We start from the raw sequence: 18,432 nt of genomic DNA, 5'->3' as shown, positions 1-18,432 counted from the left end.
GCAATAACATGCACAAAACAACATAAGCGCAATTAAAATGTAAAAGGACACACAAAACAGTCAAAAAAGAGAATTCAACACAATAACCACAGAACAATAGATCACATTGCGCTAATGTACACCAAACACAATGGAGAACATTACCGCCATAACAAAATGCGACACAGCAAATAAGCACCAACATTCTTGTCATACATTAGCACCTTTAGAAACCTGTTTTCATAATGGGTAGTAAAAGGTGTTGACACCAAGCATATCCTTAACTTATCACCAAGGCCATGAACAGTGCCAATCAAAGATATTTTGTTATTCAGCCCCATGTTTGTACGAATACACATATTCAAAACAATTCTTGACAAATATTTATGTTAAATAATTCAGTTCTTTAATGACTAAAACATTTTTACAAAAAACTTTACACAGTTCAAGGTCCAGCCTGATGTCCAAACCTACAACAATTCACAATGGCAAGTGTTCCTTTCCAGCGTTATTAGCTTTTAAAGTTTTGAAAACATTTGTTGAATTATCTGTTCTACATCAAGTAATATTAACCCGCCTAGTCTTGTTAAATTTTCATGAAGTACTGAGGTGTGCCTTGAGATCTTCGTCTGAGGCCAAGGTGAACCTTTTTCCACAAAGTGGAAACTAAACTATCTGACCACAATTAAAAGGTCTCACATCACTACACAACCATCATAACAACCATGACATGAATGAAACCTATAAAATCTCTATTTGTTTTATATTACATCTTTGAAAAAACACATCCACACAAACAAGGACACTCACAAAGATAGTTAGTGTTAGACACAAAAGGGTTAAACCTGCTTGAGTTCTAGTACTATTCCAAGTGTTCTTAACAGAAAGTGCATCGAATCATAAAATATGTTTAGTTATAGAATCTACCTAACTCGCCTGTATACAAAAGGATTATCTTTTCAGATATTTTACCACAAAGTATATTGTTTTGATTTTCGTCTGTAGATATCATTGAGTCAATGTTCTACAATATATTTTCTTCCAACAGAGGGACAACCTATCTGTACTCAGATATGTGTGACTTTATAACAATGACTATTGAGTAGTTGGGGGTACACATTGTAACATAATTTTGAATAAAAATTCCTGTTAGTCACACTTCTTATTGGAGTTGAATCTCAAAAACACATTCTGTAACAACAAGAATACATGTCCTCTTAGACAGTATGCTGTCCTAAACCCTATGCATTGAAAACTCTTATAAAGTATCAGTGTGTGTGCTCACTAAAGTATGTTGCTATTGTTGTCTTTCATTTGCAAGTTTGTAATGCTCCAGGGTTGAACTGGGACTGTTGAGAAAATACTCAAACTCCATTTGCTGGGAATGGATTCCACATCCTTAGTTTAGTCATATAATTAAGTAGAGTGTTGTTCTGAGCCAGAGCAAGATTTAGGCTCAGCTTATTCATCTGGGTGTCCACAGACTCTGAAGTAGTCAGAGTAATACAAATACTGGATAAGGGATAGTGCTATAAAAAAGGAAATGATTAACCATAGACATGGAAATCAACAGAAATATGGTGAGGGAGATGAGGTTCGCAAGATTCTTAACATGATTGTTTTAATTTTATTGCCTCTCCTCTTGTCTGCAAGTTGGTTCTTTAAAACCTTAAAAAGGAGGTCATTTGGGTGTGTGTTTATGTGCAGAAGAGAGAGGATTTTACATTTAGAACCACTGAGTGGCTTTCATAAATATTTCCAGCTATTTTAGTAAACAGGAAGCCCCCCTCAAACTTCTCCCACATCTATGGTAACTTTCGCTGATTAAATGTGTCCTGTTGCTTTGTCTATATTCGTTGTTAAATGACCCTCACTGCCATTCTAATGCGTACTATGTGAGAAATGGCTGTATTGTACAAGAGTAATGCTTGCCCAAGAGGACTAGCAAAATCCTTTTTGGGATATGCATCCGTTTAGGGGAAAATTACATTTAGGGGGAATTCTTCAGAGAATACAAGCTCAATCAGTGCTACTGAAATCCTCAGAGACTTTAGAAATCACTCCTAGTATTACATAAAGTGGCGTGAGCTCCAGGGGAGGAAATTCAAACTTGTTGCATATAAAGTGGTCATTGCAAAAGCTAAAGAGATGTTGGAAGAGATTTTTACTTAATGTGATTGCTGCATTGAATTGTGTGCTACTGCCAGACATTAGGGTCACTGCATTGAATGGCCCAGTGGTACTCCACCCTTGATTAATGATGCAGGAAATGATATTTCCTTGGATCCTTGACTAGATCTGCCACAGCTAAGGTTTAGAGACTGGAGGAGGTCAGTGTGTCAAATGGTTGTTACAAATGATATGTTAAGTTTATGAAAAAACTGAACTACAAGCACAAAGATATAAATACTTGTCAATGCATGTAGGGAAGATTTAGGGAACATTGTTTACAAAATCTGAGGCTGCTTGATGCATTCCTGATGACTTATTGATGAGGGCATAATTTTCTGAGTGTATGCTGCATAAAGCTGGTTGTGATTTTTTCAACAGCCCTTCTTCCATGAATTAAAAAATGAAGCAACACAAAATGCACCACAATGTATTTTAACACAGTAGCTAATGCCAAAGTAAAATTCTTGGCTTACTTGTGAGGCTAAATGTAAACGTTGGTCCACTACCAGCTGAAAATGACGTGGTAGGGCTTTGCAGAGATATTTGCATATTACCATTAAATGTTACTATTCATAGTACATGTAATTAGAATTGAAGATCAAATATGCCAGTGAACTGAGCTTTGATTGAATAGCAGATGTATGAAAGTTGCATTTAATGACACAGATTGGAAATGTTGTGACATATGATGGGAATTCCACAAGGCCAGTCCCTATTCTTTCAAATGATTTTTAATATGCAAATTACTGCTTTAGAAATGAATGTACAGAGCAGTGGTTGAATCGCTGTTGGGTACAAATCTTGGACAGATAGTTATTATAAAGTGTCAAATAAACGGCACATTCTTAGAGAATTGGGAAACTCATATCATAGTGAATATGCCCATGGCTATGCACTTTAATCCCTATCAAACACAAGGCAGGTGAAAATAGTTTTACAGCTTTCTAAACAAGTCCATAAAATAATTGTAACATGATTACGAACAGCTAGCTACACACAACTTCTGAATTTGATACTAACTATTGAGGAACAGCTGTATCATTCTAAAAGTTAGTTCAATAAAGAGATGGCTTGAGAATCTATATTTCGACTGCAGAAGGCTCTCAGAAAGGTCAAATTTAAAATGTTAGGTTATTTTGAGGGCCTAAACGAAAAGGATCTATAATTTACATGAGAAACGTTCAAATATGGACAAACACATTAATTATAGAAATTAAAGGCCTGAGATCTGAAGGAAATCACTACCACTTTCATTACACAAATAAAGTCAGAGTGAAAGTGACTTTCTCTCTACCATGCAACAATTCTCATAGCAAAATTAAAGATAGATTGCTTTGAGGCAGAACAATTGAGCGAAAATAAGGCCTCTCATAAAGCCTGGAAAAACCAACGGAATACTTACTATAGTGTAACATGATATTTTACAGTGAGAACAGTTACAGTATGTTATTGATTCTGGGCAGACGCAGTCCTTGTAGTTTTAGCAAAGCCAATGGATACTACAAAGTTGCCTACAATGTTACTTTGGGCTGGTACTAACACTGTTATAGTAACAATTATAATGGAGTCAGAAAGGAAACAGTGTCCTCTTTCTTTGAGAAAGGTGTGGCTAAGTTTCAAACTAAGAAGTTATTTGAATTTCCTTCTTGAAATTGTATGAAAGATCAACTCTGACTTCTTTTTTCTATCAACTACAGTAAACATGTAAGTGTAAAATATATGCATTTAATAGACCACATCCTGTGGGTAGACTTAAACATGTTTTCTTTCCCAAGTCCCTCCAATTTCATTTAATTTATTTATTTACCCACTCTTATAAATTGCGCTTTGCCTGAGGATATCAGTGTGCTGTACATACAACTGTGAGAAATTACATTGAACATTGTCTCAATTGCCTGATACCTTTATTTACATTTTGTGATATGGTAAGTGAAGTTGGCTGCAGTGAGTATCTGAAAAATCCTACTACCCACTCCATGGATAACAAGTACAACCAGGCTTTATGGCCGATAAATAAGTACACTTAAAACTCTGAATTACATCAGCCAATAGTTATTTGGGATATTGTATTTGTATTTTCACTTGTTTCTTTAAATATCTAATATAGATGAACATGAAATGATATTTCCCAATGAACTCAACACATAGATAGAAAGATCTAAAGTCTGCCAAAATGTTTGGCTGAATGTTGAATTTGTAGCAGTGTGATGAGCAGGGCTGTTCATGCCTGAACTGGATCACCAGAATCTGACCAACATGTAATAAGTGATGTGTAACTTTTGTGGCTTTTGTTTCTAAAATAGACTTTTCAGAGGGGTTTTATGCATCAGTAAATTATATTAGACATACAATTATATGTACCTGCAGAGTTAATTTCTAAAAGGCGATAGTTAATTTGCATGGCAGTGACATCGCCAAGGCCACACCCAAAACGGAAGTGATGAGGCAGCATTTCCTGGGTAAAATTAAGTGCTCCCAATAGAGACCTGAGAGACTCAAACACAACTTGCCAACGAGAATATACATTTTCTATCTTGAACTCTGTGTCTTTTTGAACCATTCTTATCTGGTTCATAACTGAGGTGAACATCTCTATACAGGGTCTAAAAGCTGTGGCAATTGCACACCAGACCTGCGTATCACTTACTGGTCATCACTGAATTTTAGGGCATTCCTCTTAGCATGGCACTTCATTTCTTCTTTCTAGGGATCCTCAGTGCTTAACTGACAATTCATACACAAGTGTAGGATGTATGTCTAATTTCAGCTGTTCACAAGAAACAAGAAGGTTCCATACTTATGAAGTTGCCATGACCATCCAGACAGGAGCACCTTTTAATATGCTGACAGCACATGCAAACTGACATGCAATCACATAATCAATGCAAGTGTTCAACTCACAGAATTATATTGTACATGCACCACATGGGGCCTATTCACAAAGGCATTTTAGAGTATGTAAGGTAGAGCTCTTTTATGTACCTGTGCATGTCTTTGTGAATTGATCACATAACATTTATAATTGAACTACAACTGCAATATTCAAGGAATATTTGCAATAAATTAGTAAACATAGCATGAGCTTGGGCCCTCTTTCCTCTTTCAGTAATAGGGAGCTATATATTAGATTGCTGATTCACAAAGACGTGTCAAAAAGTGTTAAAAAGTACATAAATGAGTACTCCTTTCTACTGCTTCCCATATGTTTACATGTCAATCAGCCCCAATATTTTCTACAAAGTCACATGGAAGACCGTGCATTCTAGGAACACTAGGAGAGAGAATTCATATCCCACTAACTTCTTACATTTTCTTTAAATATTAAAGAATCTCACATACATGCATTCTCATCAGAGCACTCAAAATTAATTTAAAAACGCCTTTAGTGATCCATTATCCCAATGAAGAGGGAATGATGTTTGAGGCTTCTTTTTCATGGGAGGCAGGCCTCCAAATCAGCTGCTATGCAAATCATGTCGTCAGGACAGAAAGTGGCGCTGTATTCATGGGCATTATGAAACTGTATAATCTCTGCACACATACACTAGATTGATGCCATTAAATTGTCTACACAAAGACGAGCCTTTGTAACATACCCTTGTAAAGAAGTACAATTGTCAAGGGCACAAAAGGTGCCAAGATAAATGACCAACCGGTCCTGCAGTTAACTGGTTCGTAAAAGCTAACACGCAAGAGTAAGAGAATGAGAATTGGGCACACCTGGGGTTTTACCTGGCTGCAAATACAGCTGCAAATGTTTATCATCTCAAGAAGGACAGGTGTTACCCGCCCTCTGACTCACAATCACAGCCAGGCAGTCTAGCCTTGCACCATGTACATCAGATACCCAAACAAAAAGTTATTATGTTCTCACAACCTTTGGTTGTCAGACATAGATTGGAATCAACAACACAAATGATACATGGAACGTTACGTCATGACCTTGACACCTATCATACAATATCTTCTCAGACTGCAGGTTCCTCTTCACAGTAACCATTTCTTTGCAGACAGAAGATGAGCCACTGCAATTGATTTATGAACATCTGAGGTGCTGTGCACCCCTCTCTCGTCACCAGTAAACTAAATATATCAAGAACAAGCATGATCAGCAACATCTGCAACTAACACCAACTGTTACCACACTCAGTAATTTGCTTCACTCACCACAAACGTTTGCCATACTCAAAAAGCTCACTGACTAAGAGCCAAGTAGGTGTCCTATCCAGGGAAATTGACCGCAAGGACTGAACATCAGTGACACCATGCTAAATCCACAATTTTGGAGACCCATTTCTGAAAGTCATCTGGCGCTTTAGACATAGATCTTTTCCAGAGGCTCAGTCTGGGTAAAATGTAATGCACACACTGCACAGTGGGAATGTTTCTTGGAAGCACCTACATAGTGCCATATATTATTACATGCTGGTGTGCATCAGCAACCATTCTAAATAATGTTCTCAATAGAGGTGGGGAATGAATGGATTACTATTGGTGGAGCCTTAGCTAGTTACCCAGACAGTAACATCTGTTCTAGCAGGACATCCTCCACAGGACCACCAGATTGTGGTGGTCGGCTGACCTTATTTAGGGCTGGTCTACCATCACTGATTCCCAGACCTTTGTCCAATATGGAGGCAGAATTTTGGGAGTTAGGGTCTCATGCCGGGGAACCCATAGGAAGTGGCTGAAAAAAGAATTCTTCCAGGTGGCCTTCAAAGGAACTTACTTGCAACTGTATTATAGAATATATAATCTGGCCCACCATTACTGACTGGTCTGTTATTCTGCTACTAGTTTCCACCACGCATACTCTGAAACACCTTCAGTGTTCAGAAGCAAGAAAAAACAATGAGCAGTGCTCTAGAAATCCTCCAAATAAATACTAATAAAAGACTAATAAATAACTAAAGGGGTATTTGTGACGGTGGACATTTTTTCCATAATGTTTTGACAGTACAGCTCACAAGGCGATGTGGTATTTGGTTATCACACGTGTCATCAGTAGAAAGATGATTTCTCACCTTGTCAGCTTGTGGAGCACCGTGGCGTGAATGAGGATCCAGTGTTAGAGCATCGTATATGCACTTACGGACTGTGGTGTGCATGCTCTAGCATACATTAAATATTTAGGAACACCATAGGTAGCCTTTGCAACAACTCACAACTTCTTGAGTCAAGTCACACATGAGTATTCTCTTCTATTCTGCATACTGATGTCTTCCAGGTAGATTTTCAATGTGAGCTAGTTGCGGACAGCGAAATATGAGTCAACAAGAATGGCCATGCTTCACCATTGAGACTATTGCAAAATACGTTTCCACCATGCTTTCTAAAGCGCTTCATACCTTGGGATAGGTGTCTAAGCAATTCAGATAGGCACAGTAATTATTACTGAATGAAAGTGTCACTCATTTTATCTTTATCAAGTTCAAAAGGATTAAAAGCTGAGTGAATTTCGGTTGGGGGATGAACCCTACTCTCATGGGAGGGGATTATATTTCCCTCATCCTCAACTTATAGCTGCGCTATTGTAGCTGTACTCACCTACTTGCCTAACAGGCAGGTACTTTCAGATATCTAGAAGTGAAGCTGTGTGTGCTGCTGGATAAGTTGCAGCTACACACGTGACTCTGTCACCATTTTACCCTGTCTGATATTTTTTATCATTGAATGCCTCACCTTGTGGTTATGACTAGTATGCTATTTGCAATGATGCTCTGAGTTCTACAGTGCCTCCTCCCAAGCCTCCAAACAAACTACAAAAGATCTGCATGGCAGAATCAACACAGCACCTCATGCGTCAACAAACGCGCTAGTGCATTGGGCGCAAGGCCCAATGTAGACATCAGCGTTGCTTGGACTGTGAAATTCCCTCTGTTGTGAATGTGATGCACTGGAAGTACTTGTTAAAATAAAGTGCAAAAGACACCAAGGTCCAAGGCCTGTGACAGCACGAGCACGGTGTGAAAAGGGTCTTTGTTTGATTAACTGTTAGTGGTATCATTGCGTGCTGGCAGTCCTAGATGTGTACAAACAATTCACATGGAACATTGAGTTTTGCACAATCTCTTTCACCTCCTTCTCCTCTGGCCTGCTACACATTACTCTCTACCATGTGACCAAGCTTTCTGATAGACTTTCCATGGAGAGATTGGGAGGTCATGTGGGCAAATCAGTTGCACACAGGCAATAAATAGATGCATTTGGGAGGAAATGTCTGAGCAACTGAGCATATATGCTACTTTTAACCAAGTACAGGCTTATACTTGCATGGCTCACCTAGCCATTTACAAAAACTGCATTAACTACTGCTCAACTTGAGCAAAAAATTGATGTGCATGTGCACATTTTTATCAGTCTTCGTGAATTTTGTTCAGTGGCATCTGTTCACTTGCTGCTGCAAAATTCAGCTTTTTCTGTGCATGGGTGCGGATTAAATGTGACACCCAGACATATTTCCCATGCGTCTTACCAATTGCCACAGTCGAAACATGCTAATTAATGATATGTCAAAACGTGTCAGCATACAGAGGCCAAGATCAGAAACATGTACCGAGAGCCATGTGAGCTGGAAAGGTGTCCCAACAGATAATTCTGTTTCACACTCTATAGAAACTCATGCACTGTTAACCTGTGAGTTGCCAGTGAAGTAGAATCTCCTATTCTGCTTTTCTTTCGCTTGTTCACACCCAGAAAAAAATGTTCACATAAAATAGAATTTGCTGAAACCCAGTGTTGTCTCGAACTTCCAGTTACTTAAAAGTGTCCAGCCAACGGCGGCTAATTTAAATAGTGTCCTTTCACTTCTTCTCAAGTGCCAGCATGATTCGTCGAGTCCTTTATGTCAATCTTTTGGTCGTGTCTTCTGTAGGTGACATTTTTGAATGTTGTGGTAGAGCCCCGATACAGTGGATTTGTTCCCTGTGTAAACAGAAAAATTATGTCAACAGAGCAGCCTGACAGTATGAAATCAACATGAGCGAGGGTAGTGTGTTCATTTAAATAAAATCACGTGATATTTGAAGTTTGTGTTGGAGAAGTGATTGATGTGGTGGAGCAACACACATTAGCACTCACACTGGAACATTGGGAGATAGACAACCAATCAGAACTCTCTCTTTAGGGTTATAACTACTGGAATTGCCTGCTTCCGGTATCCCAAGGCAGCCAGCTCCCTGTCCCTCCAGTGTGCTCTGCAGGGATAGGCTAATGAATATTGCCATAGTCATCCCTCTGCTTGGTTGCATCCAAGCATTGGGAGTGCAGTGGAAACTGGCACTACCAGGGGCACAAACCAAGTCTCTGCAGCTCCTGCGATGCAGGGGGGGCCTAAACCTTCCAGCGGCCCCATATCCCTTTGGGGTGCCCCATTCAGCCCCAGGTCAATGATTATCGGTGACATTCGGAAAACTGAGGGGCCTTTTTTGCATTCTGCAGGGGAGGCCCCATCACCTTGTGTTACATTACTGGGAGCTGCACCACATCGGATGACCCTGATCACACCGCAGTATGTGGCTCCTGCCCTTGTGCCCCGCTGAGAGACTGTGAGCCCAACTGCCACAGGGCAGAAATAAAAAATAAAAAACATGGCAGTTCGTTAAGTTTTTTTCTCTGGCCATCTAGGCGTTCCCTTACCAAGACACGGTGAGAAACCGCACACATGTAGCGATGAGCGGCAGAGGTGCGCCACAGAGCTCCATCTGGAGAAAGATACGGAGAAGGACAACGGAGGGCTGTCCTGACATTTTTTCGGAGCCCCTGGTGAGTCATAGCTCTAGCACCCACTGTGCTTCTTTTTGGGTGGTAGACAGCTTATAGCTTTATTGCCCTTACCTGCAGAGCAATAATGACTATTAATACGCGTTTGCCCATGGCGCAGGCCCATCATTTCAGGGAGGGCAATAAACAGCCATTATTTACCACAGTTACGGGCAATGGTGGTAACAATTGGAATTCTAGGAGCTCCTTTGATAACAATTAAGTGGCAGAACCAATAATGAGTGGTAGAGACCTTCTGCTCCAACGTTTCAATGCTTGTCTTTCGGTTTCCTCCTGTTTAATGTTGACCATACTTTCCCTAGTTGTTTGAATACTCTAATTGCATTATAGACCGTCTACCTCGGTCTATACTGTTCATTTAAACTCTTCTCCCTCATTGTGTGCCTTGAATGAGAAGCCTTTAATGGCAGGTATTGCTCCTGGCTGCTATCGATAATGCTATATTGTGCGTCAACAAACACAGGTTGTGGTAGAACTCGAACAAAGCAACACACAATTTTCAAATATGTCTGCCAAGAATACAGTCCTCTTTTTAAAGGCCTCGCAACATTGCCAAAGATGTAGTCATTGCATCTTTCAATATGTTTTACCATCTTCATTTAACAGTGACATGCTCATTACCTTTTAATCAAGCAATCACCTTTCTTAAACATTACCATTCAATTGTCACTATAGTCATCTCCTGACATTATGAAGCTTGGTTCCATTTAATGTCTTCAGAGGAACTTAACCTTGCTAGTTCATGTTGAATTTGAAGTCTGCAGAATAATCATGGTAAAATACCCAGGTGCCTGGGAGGAAGGGAACCACTGGCTCCAGAAGCTGTCAGCGGCGGCCCGTGAAGGTAAGAGTGGTGAGGCCGAGTGGTGGGTGGTTAGGTTCGACAAAGAACGACAAGGGAAAAATAATGATTTATTGAATTTTCCCTCCCGGGCGTGTGTCGAATTCCCACCCTCCAACCCGCCCCACTGTTCTTACCTACACGGGCCACTCCTGGAAGCTGCATGTTTTAAAGACATTGACAGTGGTAGAGTTCAAAGGAGCATAGAGCTATTCATGTGCGTGTGCTTTTTGTAAAGGTACCTTCAGGCATGCCTCCTAGATTTGGAGAAGATGTAGTGTCACATCTTCGCCTTGGTTGCCAAAGATTTGCAAGGGGGTACATTATCACTTTGGCGAGTTGCACCTGAGGTACAATAACTTACAACCCAGTTTGATCATATTTACTTTCAAGAGTTCACTGGAAGAATATGAAACTAAATGAACTCTGGAGATCTGGCGACTGGTATGTACAACAAAATAGTTGATATTTGTATTTTCATACTATTTTTTTATAGTAGCGGAATCAACCCCTCTGGTTACAGAGGTTTATTGAAATTAAAGAAATATCGTAGAATGGAAGAGAGTCCTTTTAAGTGGGAACATCGATGTATGCGAATACACAGGCTTCTGAGAGCTGAAAAACTCAAAATAATACTTTTTTAACGTGTCCCAATTGTTTATATGAAATTACACCCCCAAAAGGAGCACGTCTGGTAGCCACAAATATGACAGTAATGGAACTGATGGGTCCAATATGTGACTTGTGACAAGTTTTTAGTTTATTTGGTGCTGATATTTCTTTATTTATTAGTAAGGCAAATTTTACAGATATTTATAGAGGCTACTTCTAACTTGACTATTGTAGGTAATACTTTTGCATACCCAATAAGGCAAAGGAGTAAAAGTAATTTTGTGTTCTTGGTAATTTTGATTTCCAGGGTGTTGTTCCTGAATACCAAGAAGGGAATATCATTACACATTATTATCCAGACAAAACAACTGAAAGTTAAGTATATATACATTTTCTGTACCCAACTTCACATGTATGTACCTTGATTATATATATTTATATCTTCATAGTATGTAGATGTGGACCGAAGAATAGTAAATCTATACTTCCATTACACGCACATAACTTTCGATATTTTAGTCCGCAGTATTTTGACTATGATATTAAGGTATCACAATATTCCTATATTCGATAGTCCAGAGTACAATCTATTTCAAGAGTGTCAGTTTTAAGTCATTGGAAAGATGCAAATCCACCATCTAATTTTTGAGTGGAATATGAGACTGAGAACCTCAATGGGTCTAAATCACAAAGCCAAGTGCAGGGATTTAATTTACACATACAAATACCCTGGTTTACAAGCATACAGTATAATCAAAGTTACCTTTTTGTCAGCTTTAATATACTCATGTGACACCCCTATCATGGCGCACCCTGTATACCTCATTCGTCACTGGGCTTATGCATCAACTAGGATAGCAGGGGTTGCTAGAAGCCCCTATCTCCATAGAGGAGCTTCAGCATTCTCTGAAGAGCCTCCACCTTGGTAAAACTCCAGGGCCCGTTGGCCTTCCAGTGGCCTTTTATCGCAAATTCCTTCTGCAATTGCAAGAGCATCTGTTGGCCCTATTCTATACCTTCACTGCTACCTCAGGGCTCATCCCCATCATTGCTGCAGCTGAAACCTGGCTAATGTTAAAACCAGGCAAAGACCCCGTCCCTTTGTGCCTCTGATCGCCCCATTGCACTTTTAAACATTGAAGCAAAACTGTACACTAAAATCTTAGCTAATAGACTGGAGCTCTGACTCCTGGGTCTTATAGATCCAGGCAAGTAGGCTTCATACATAACAGACAGGGAGAAAACAATATTTGCCGCTTGGTCCACCTAGTGGAGAAGCCTCACCATCATGCTATCCCATCTTGCCTCCACTCGCTTCATGCAGAGAAGAATTTTGACAGGGCTAGCTGGCCCTTCTTAAAGGCGTTGCTCCGGAGCATAGTTCTGGGTCCTGCAATGATTGACAGGATTATGGGCACCTACACGCCATAGCTGTGAGAATCCAGGTCAATGGAGGCTTATCCCAAACCGAACACTGAAAGCAGGGCACCAGAAAGGGCTGCCCCCTTTCGCCCCTTCTGTTTGCACTAGCAATAGAGCCCTTGGCAGTTGTCATCTGGAAAATGGAGTATATTGTAAGGATATCCTTTGGGGTTCGCACCCAAAAGATTGCCTTATTCGTTGACTACCTTCTCCTGACTCTTCTCAGCCAGAGACATTTCTTCCGGTGCTTGTACAGACAATCCATGCCTTTGAGTAATTCTCAGGCTTCATGATCAATATGTCTAAGTACCAAATTTAACTATCCCTCCCGTGGACCTTCCAGCGCTACAATCCCTTACACCCTTCCAATGGGTCCCTCACTCCATCAAAAACCTGGGCCTCCAGCTCACTCAAACTTTGGCCACATAGGCAATGGTCAATTGGCCAAAATATCGGAAATCTGTCTTAGAGGACCTTTGCCGTTGGAAACCCTTTCAGGTTTCATGGCTGGGCTGTATAAATGCGGAAAATATGTCTCTTCTGACAAAAATACTCTACATCTTTCAAAGTTTTCCTACACTGAACCCTCAGGATGAGATCTTGCACCTCCAATGTGACATTCGTTCCTTTATTTCGGGTGGGAAACACCCGCTCTTATCAAACACGGTACTGACGCTCCCTCGGGATGGGTGAGGGCTGAGATGCCCTACCCTCCTTCATTATTACTGGGCTACACACCTCCGCTGCGTCTCAGAGTAGTTTGTACAATAAAACAATATGCATTGGTTTCATACGGATCGAGCTGTGGCATGTCAACCCCTCTGGGACATGGCGTGGCTCCCCAGACATATGAGGCCGCCAAGCGCCTATATTACCATCTCTACAAAAACGGTCATATGGGACAAGGTTTCAGTAAAACGAGGCCCTACCACTTTCCCCTCACCCAACACCATCCTGGTGCTCAATCCACATTTCTCTCCTGCCCTGCAGCTTCCCTTCCTTGGCCCTCTGGGGGCGCTTGATTGTGATGGATGGTTATTTTCAGTCTAGAACGACATGCTTCTATTTAGATCACGCTTTTGACATTTTTTTTAAATCTCAGTTAAGTCATTTTTTGCCCTGAATACGCTGCACTAGCAATCCCCCACTTTTCCTGTACTGTAATTTTTAACAACTATCCAACTTTAATCACAATTGTGACAATTGATTAATACCATATTATTTTCCCATATGTGAACAAAAACACATTCATGGTAGCTGAACTTTTAAAGAGAACATGTATTTATTTGAATAACGTTGTGAAGCAAACACTGACTGGCATGAAAAGCTCCACCACCCTAATAATAAAATCCACATTTTATCACTTGGCAGCAGATACGTCAATGAGAACACTGGGTAAAATACCTAACGGGTGGATCTAAGTGGCTGCCATAAGTTAATAGTAAAAATGCAAATGATTGTCATGAGTGATTTTTATAACAACTTATTCAGATAGGTTTAGATGGGTCTCGCGTTAGGATTGGGAGATTTTTAGGAGTCAATATTTTACTAGTTCTGTGTTGTGCTATGCAAGGGGATTTCTGAAATTGAAATGCAGAATGAGATATAAACAGTTGTTGGTGTATACAATATTGTGCAGCAGAACAAAACATCTTTAAATAACTAATTGATTAATTGGCTTTAGGTGCTTTTCTTTTTTTGCGAGTGCTTCCCCAAAAGAACAGGGGTTTGGTGGTCTATGCTGTCCCAGTGTTTTGCGACTTGCAATGAGAAGCACTGGACTCCTAGATTACAATGTTGGCGGGTGGTTGAGTTAGTGGCAGGACAACGCCAGACAAAAGCTTGCATGAGGCATAATATTTTAAACTTGATTTGGGCCATACATAGAGAAAGATCAGATCTCTGACAATTGAGGTCCTGGCAGACCTTTTCCATAGACCAGCACAATATTTGTCCAGCACAATTTACACTTTTTAATGTTCTGGTAGGCGATAGTCGTGGCAGGTGATATTATTGAGCTTTAGCAAGATGCCATTTTCTGTGGTTCATGGCTCACAATAAATTTGCGTGCTGCAAAAGCTTGGAACGACCTTCCATTTTAGGTCTCGCCTACGCAGTGCGCATGCGCTGCATAGGAGGGCCTTTAGCCGTCGTTCTTCACTTTTTCAAGCACTGCACTTGAGCTTGTGGCGTCATCTACCTTGCGGGAGCACACAGCTGCACACCACAAGCACGAGTGCAGTGCTTAAAAAGTGAAGACTGCTCTCCCAAGCGTGGGCGCCACTACTGGGTGCACCCCTCGGCCTCTCTCTCCCTCTCTGACGTCCCTACTGCTGCAGCCTGTACGCCTTTTTTTTTTAAAACTTTCAGCGTGAGGCGCGCACCCTTGTTTCCATACAGTAACTATCACAGATAATGGCCAGATGCGATAACAGCAGCCGCTGTTTACTCAGCATTTGCAGTGAACACACCCGCCTGTAAATGGCTGCCTTGTGAGGCCTTACTACAACTCAGCAGGAAGCTTGCGTATCAAGCTGCAAGAAGAGGATGGTTATCACCGCGACTCCATCAACATTGTAGCTTGTTTACTTTTTGCTCTTTTTAGAGGGACAGTGCTTCACATGACTCCACTGTTTTCCTGAGCAGCATGTCAGTGACTCAACTCGCACTGTTGGGGGGGTCGGCCTTTGGGGAGGTTGTAATGGTTTCTGTCGTTTTAATTCTTGGAATTTTATTTTCATGCGGGAATCATCCTTTTGGACTACAGCATACTGCCTATGACCAAACTAGATTGTATGTTTACTTTCAGTAGTCTTCCAATGAGGGCGGATTTCTCAACTCCGTTCTACTTGAGTAACAGCAGTGCAGGCTGCAGGGACTGGTAGCACAATAGATACCAAAGGAACGGAGATATTTCAGATCTTTTCCATGGATGACTAAATTGAATTTCTGAGGACAGCCGGTAATGTTATGCTCCCGTTTGGATGTGTATATGTTCATAACAATGATCTTTTTCCTTTCTCTTGGTTTCTGCTAGGGTTGGCACGTTCTGATCTGGCTTGTAGCACTTTGTAGAAACAATGGGCATTGGCATAGTCAATAGGTCTCACCTTTGGAACCTTATAAGTATTTAGTTATGCAGCACAATATCCTTATTGCAACAACATTAACTGTTGCATGGCTAAACACTTATAAGGTCCCAAGGGCGAGACCTATTGTCCATGCCAATGCTTGTTACTTGTGAAACAGCACAGACCCCCTGACATTTAGGAAGAGTCTAAAGACCTGGCTTTTTAACCTGTAATAACAGTCTACCATTTCTTTACCCAAGGGATAATAACTAGCGCCAGGACACCTCCGGGTAACCGCTGCGCTTTATAAGTTCCTATAACATAACATACCATTTAGAGGTGAATTTATTCAATTGGTAAAGTGGGAAGAAGGCCTTGTTAGTGGCTGCATTCATTTGGTTGGCTATATTGCTGCCACTAGAAGTCACTATTACAGTATACCACACAGATTTACTCAGTCAGCATGACAGTCAGATGAATACTGTATGTGAATTGGAGCATGCAGCAGGATCCCACGATTATAACTTCTATCAATAACTATTTATTTTTTGGTTACTTCTTGTCATCATTTTGGTGGAGACTACTTTGGAGGTGGTGGAGTTCTCTCATTTGGTACTTTCAGGTAAATCTCTGTGCCATCTACATAGCATTCATTATATTTGGTCTTTGAGAATGTCCATGAGGAGGAGCCTCCAAAATCCAGTAGCAATTAAACGTTCTCTTGAAGAATGCTGCAGACACTTGAAGTGGATTCAGTGATGTAGAAATTGTATTTTATCTATATCTGTAAATCTCCAATGAAGGTTTTAAATAAGTGTAATGTAGTGTCTGGGCTGCATACAACATTTTACAGCCTTTAAAGAGCGAGTGCCTCTGTCAAAGACTGATGTGATATGGGACACGTGTATAGTAAAGAAGTTATCAGTAAGCATGAGCACAAAATCCGTTCCGCTCGCGGATTTTGCGGATTTTCGGTAAATTCGCGATCCGCGAACTCCCGCGAATTTACCAAAAATCCGCAAATCCGCGAGCGGCGGATCCGGGGGGCAAAAGTTCAAGCCTTCAAGCTTGAAGTTGTTGTAACTATTTTAGGATGGCGCCGGCAAGCTGCCAGTGCCATCCTAAAATAGTTACTAAGTTAGCTTCAACAGGAAGCACAAATAGATAAAATAAAGCTGGTGCTCGAGCACCTGCTTTATTTTATCTATTAGTGCTTCCTGTTGAAGCTAACTTAGTAACTATTTCAGGATGGCGCTGGCAGCTTGCCGGCGCCATCCTAAAATAGTTACAGGATATGAAGGGCAGGGTTCATTCTGGCACGATGGTCCTGTCACAAAAATTAAACCTCAACAGGAAGCACTTACAGATATCAATAAAGCATGTGCCCTAGTTGAAGCTCAAATTCAGTGACGCATTCATCAGCCCAAAAACAATCGTGAGCATTGTCGAGGCTGGGCAGGTGTGCTTTCTTCCCAAATCTACCGTCGAAAATCAGCTGTGATGCTGGATGGAGGCCTTTGCATCCTTGACTTTCACGAGCGCAATCCCCTGGCTGTTCCTGTGACCAGGAGCTTCTTTCTCTTCATCTGCTGCTCTGATCGGTCTCTGACCTTTTATACACACCAGAGGCATGTGTGCTCGCATGGAATCCTCGCCCGTTTGGCCCCGCCCACACACTTGCGGTATGAACCGTCTTCCCGCCATTTACCCACTATGATGGACAGTTGAAGCTCAAATTCAGTGATGCATAAATCAGCCCAAAAACAATCGTGAGCATTGTCGAGGCTGGGCAGGTGTGCTTTCTTCCCAAATCTACAGTCGAAAATCAGCTGTGATGCTGGATAGAGGCCTTTGCATCCTTGACTTTCACGAGCGCAATTGAAAAAAGAAAAAATCCGCAGATCCGCGGATTTTGCGGATCAACAATCCGCAAATCCGCAAAATCCACGGATCGTGGATCCGTGAAATCCGCCCATGCCTAGTTATCAGTTTGGGGTAGGATGTTATCACACATGGTGAGAAGGGTATTACAATATATGGGTAAAACTGAAGTTTCATTGCTAGTTTGTGTTGAGCTTGTATAATTCTTAATTACTGTAAATAAATAACTTTTTAAATATTTTGTAGCATAAAAGAAAAAAACAATAAAAGGCAAAGGTTATTTCTGTAAGGGTGATGGTAGGAAAGGAAATGTGAGAGTGTGAACGCATTTTTAAAAAAAACACAAAATAATACATTCAAATTCAATACTTTACAATAATACAGTGCAACAGAGAGAGCAATATTTGTGTAGTAAAACTACATGGCTATCATTATCAGTGGAACAGGGTGTTATTGCACCTGAATCAGTTATTAATATAACATTATGAACAATCTTTTAATCCAAGCTTAAGTGCCAAAATGTCGTCCATAAAGTGCTTTAGTGCCATTAAAATATAGCCAATAGTAATTCAATTAACAATAGAAGTAGCGTTGTTACTTTCATCTAGTTTAAAACCACCATAATACTATTAATATATTAATCCACAGAAACATCATAATGCCATAAAATAA

At 40.7% G+C, this 18,432-nt stretch overlaps 1 protein-coding gene across 2 annotated transcripts in view; it reads right to left on the bottom strand.

The window, feature by feature from the left end:
* Positions 1 to 2,866: 2,866 nt before the first annotated feature.
* ITGB6 (integrin subunit beta 6) overlaps positions 2,867 to 18,432 on the bottom strand; it is a 238,631-nt gene continuing 223,065 nt past the window's right edge. For both annotated transcript variants that reach the window (XM_078681677.1, XM_078681676.1), the window contains exon 16: positions 2,867 to 9,075. In XM_078681677.1, coding sequence (XP_078537803.1) covers positions 8,965 to 9,075 — 111 coding nt within the window. In that variant the 3' untranslated portion in view covers positions 2,867 to 8,964. The remainder of the gene's footprint in view (positions 9,076 to 18,432) is intronic.

This window comes from Lissotriton helveticus, chromosome 3_1 (genome assembly GCF_964261635.1).
Source record: "Lissotriton helveticus chromosome 3_1, aLisHel1.1, whole genome shotgun sequence".
Taxonomy (NCBI): Eukaryota; Metazoa; Chordata; class Amphibia; order Caudata; family Salamandridae; genus Lissotriton; species Lissotriton helveticus.
The sequence above is the reverse complement of the archived record's forward strand: the minus strand, read 5'-3'. Positions and strand labels throughout refer to the sequence as shown.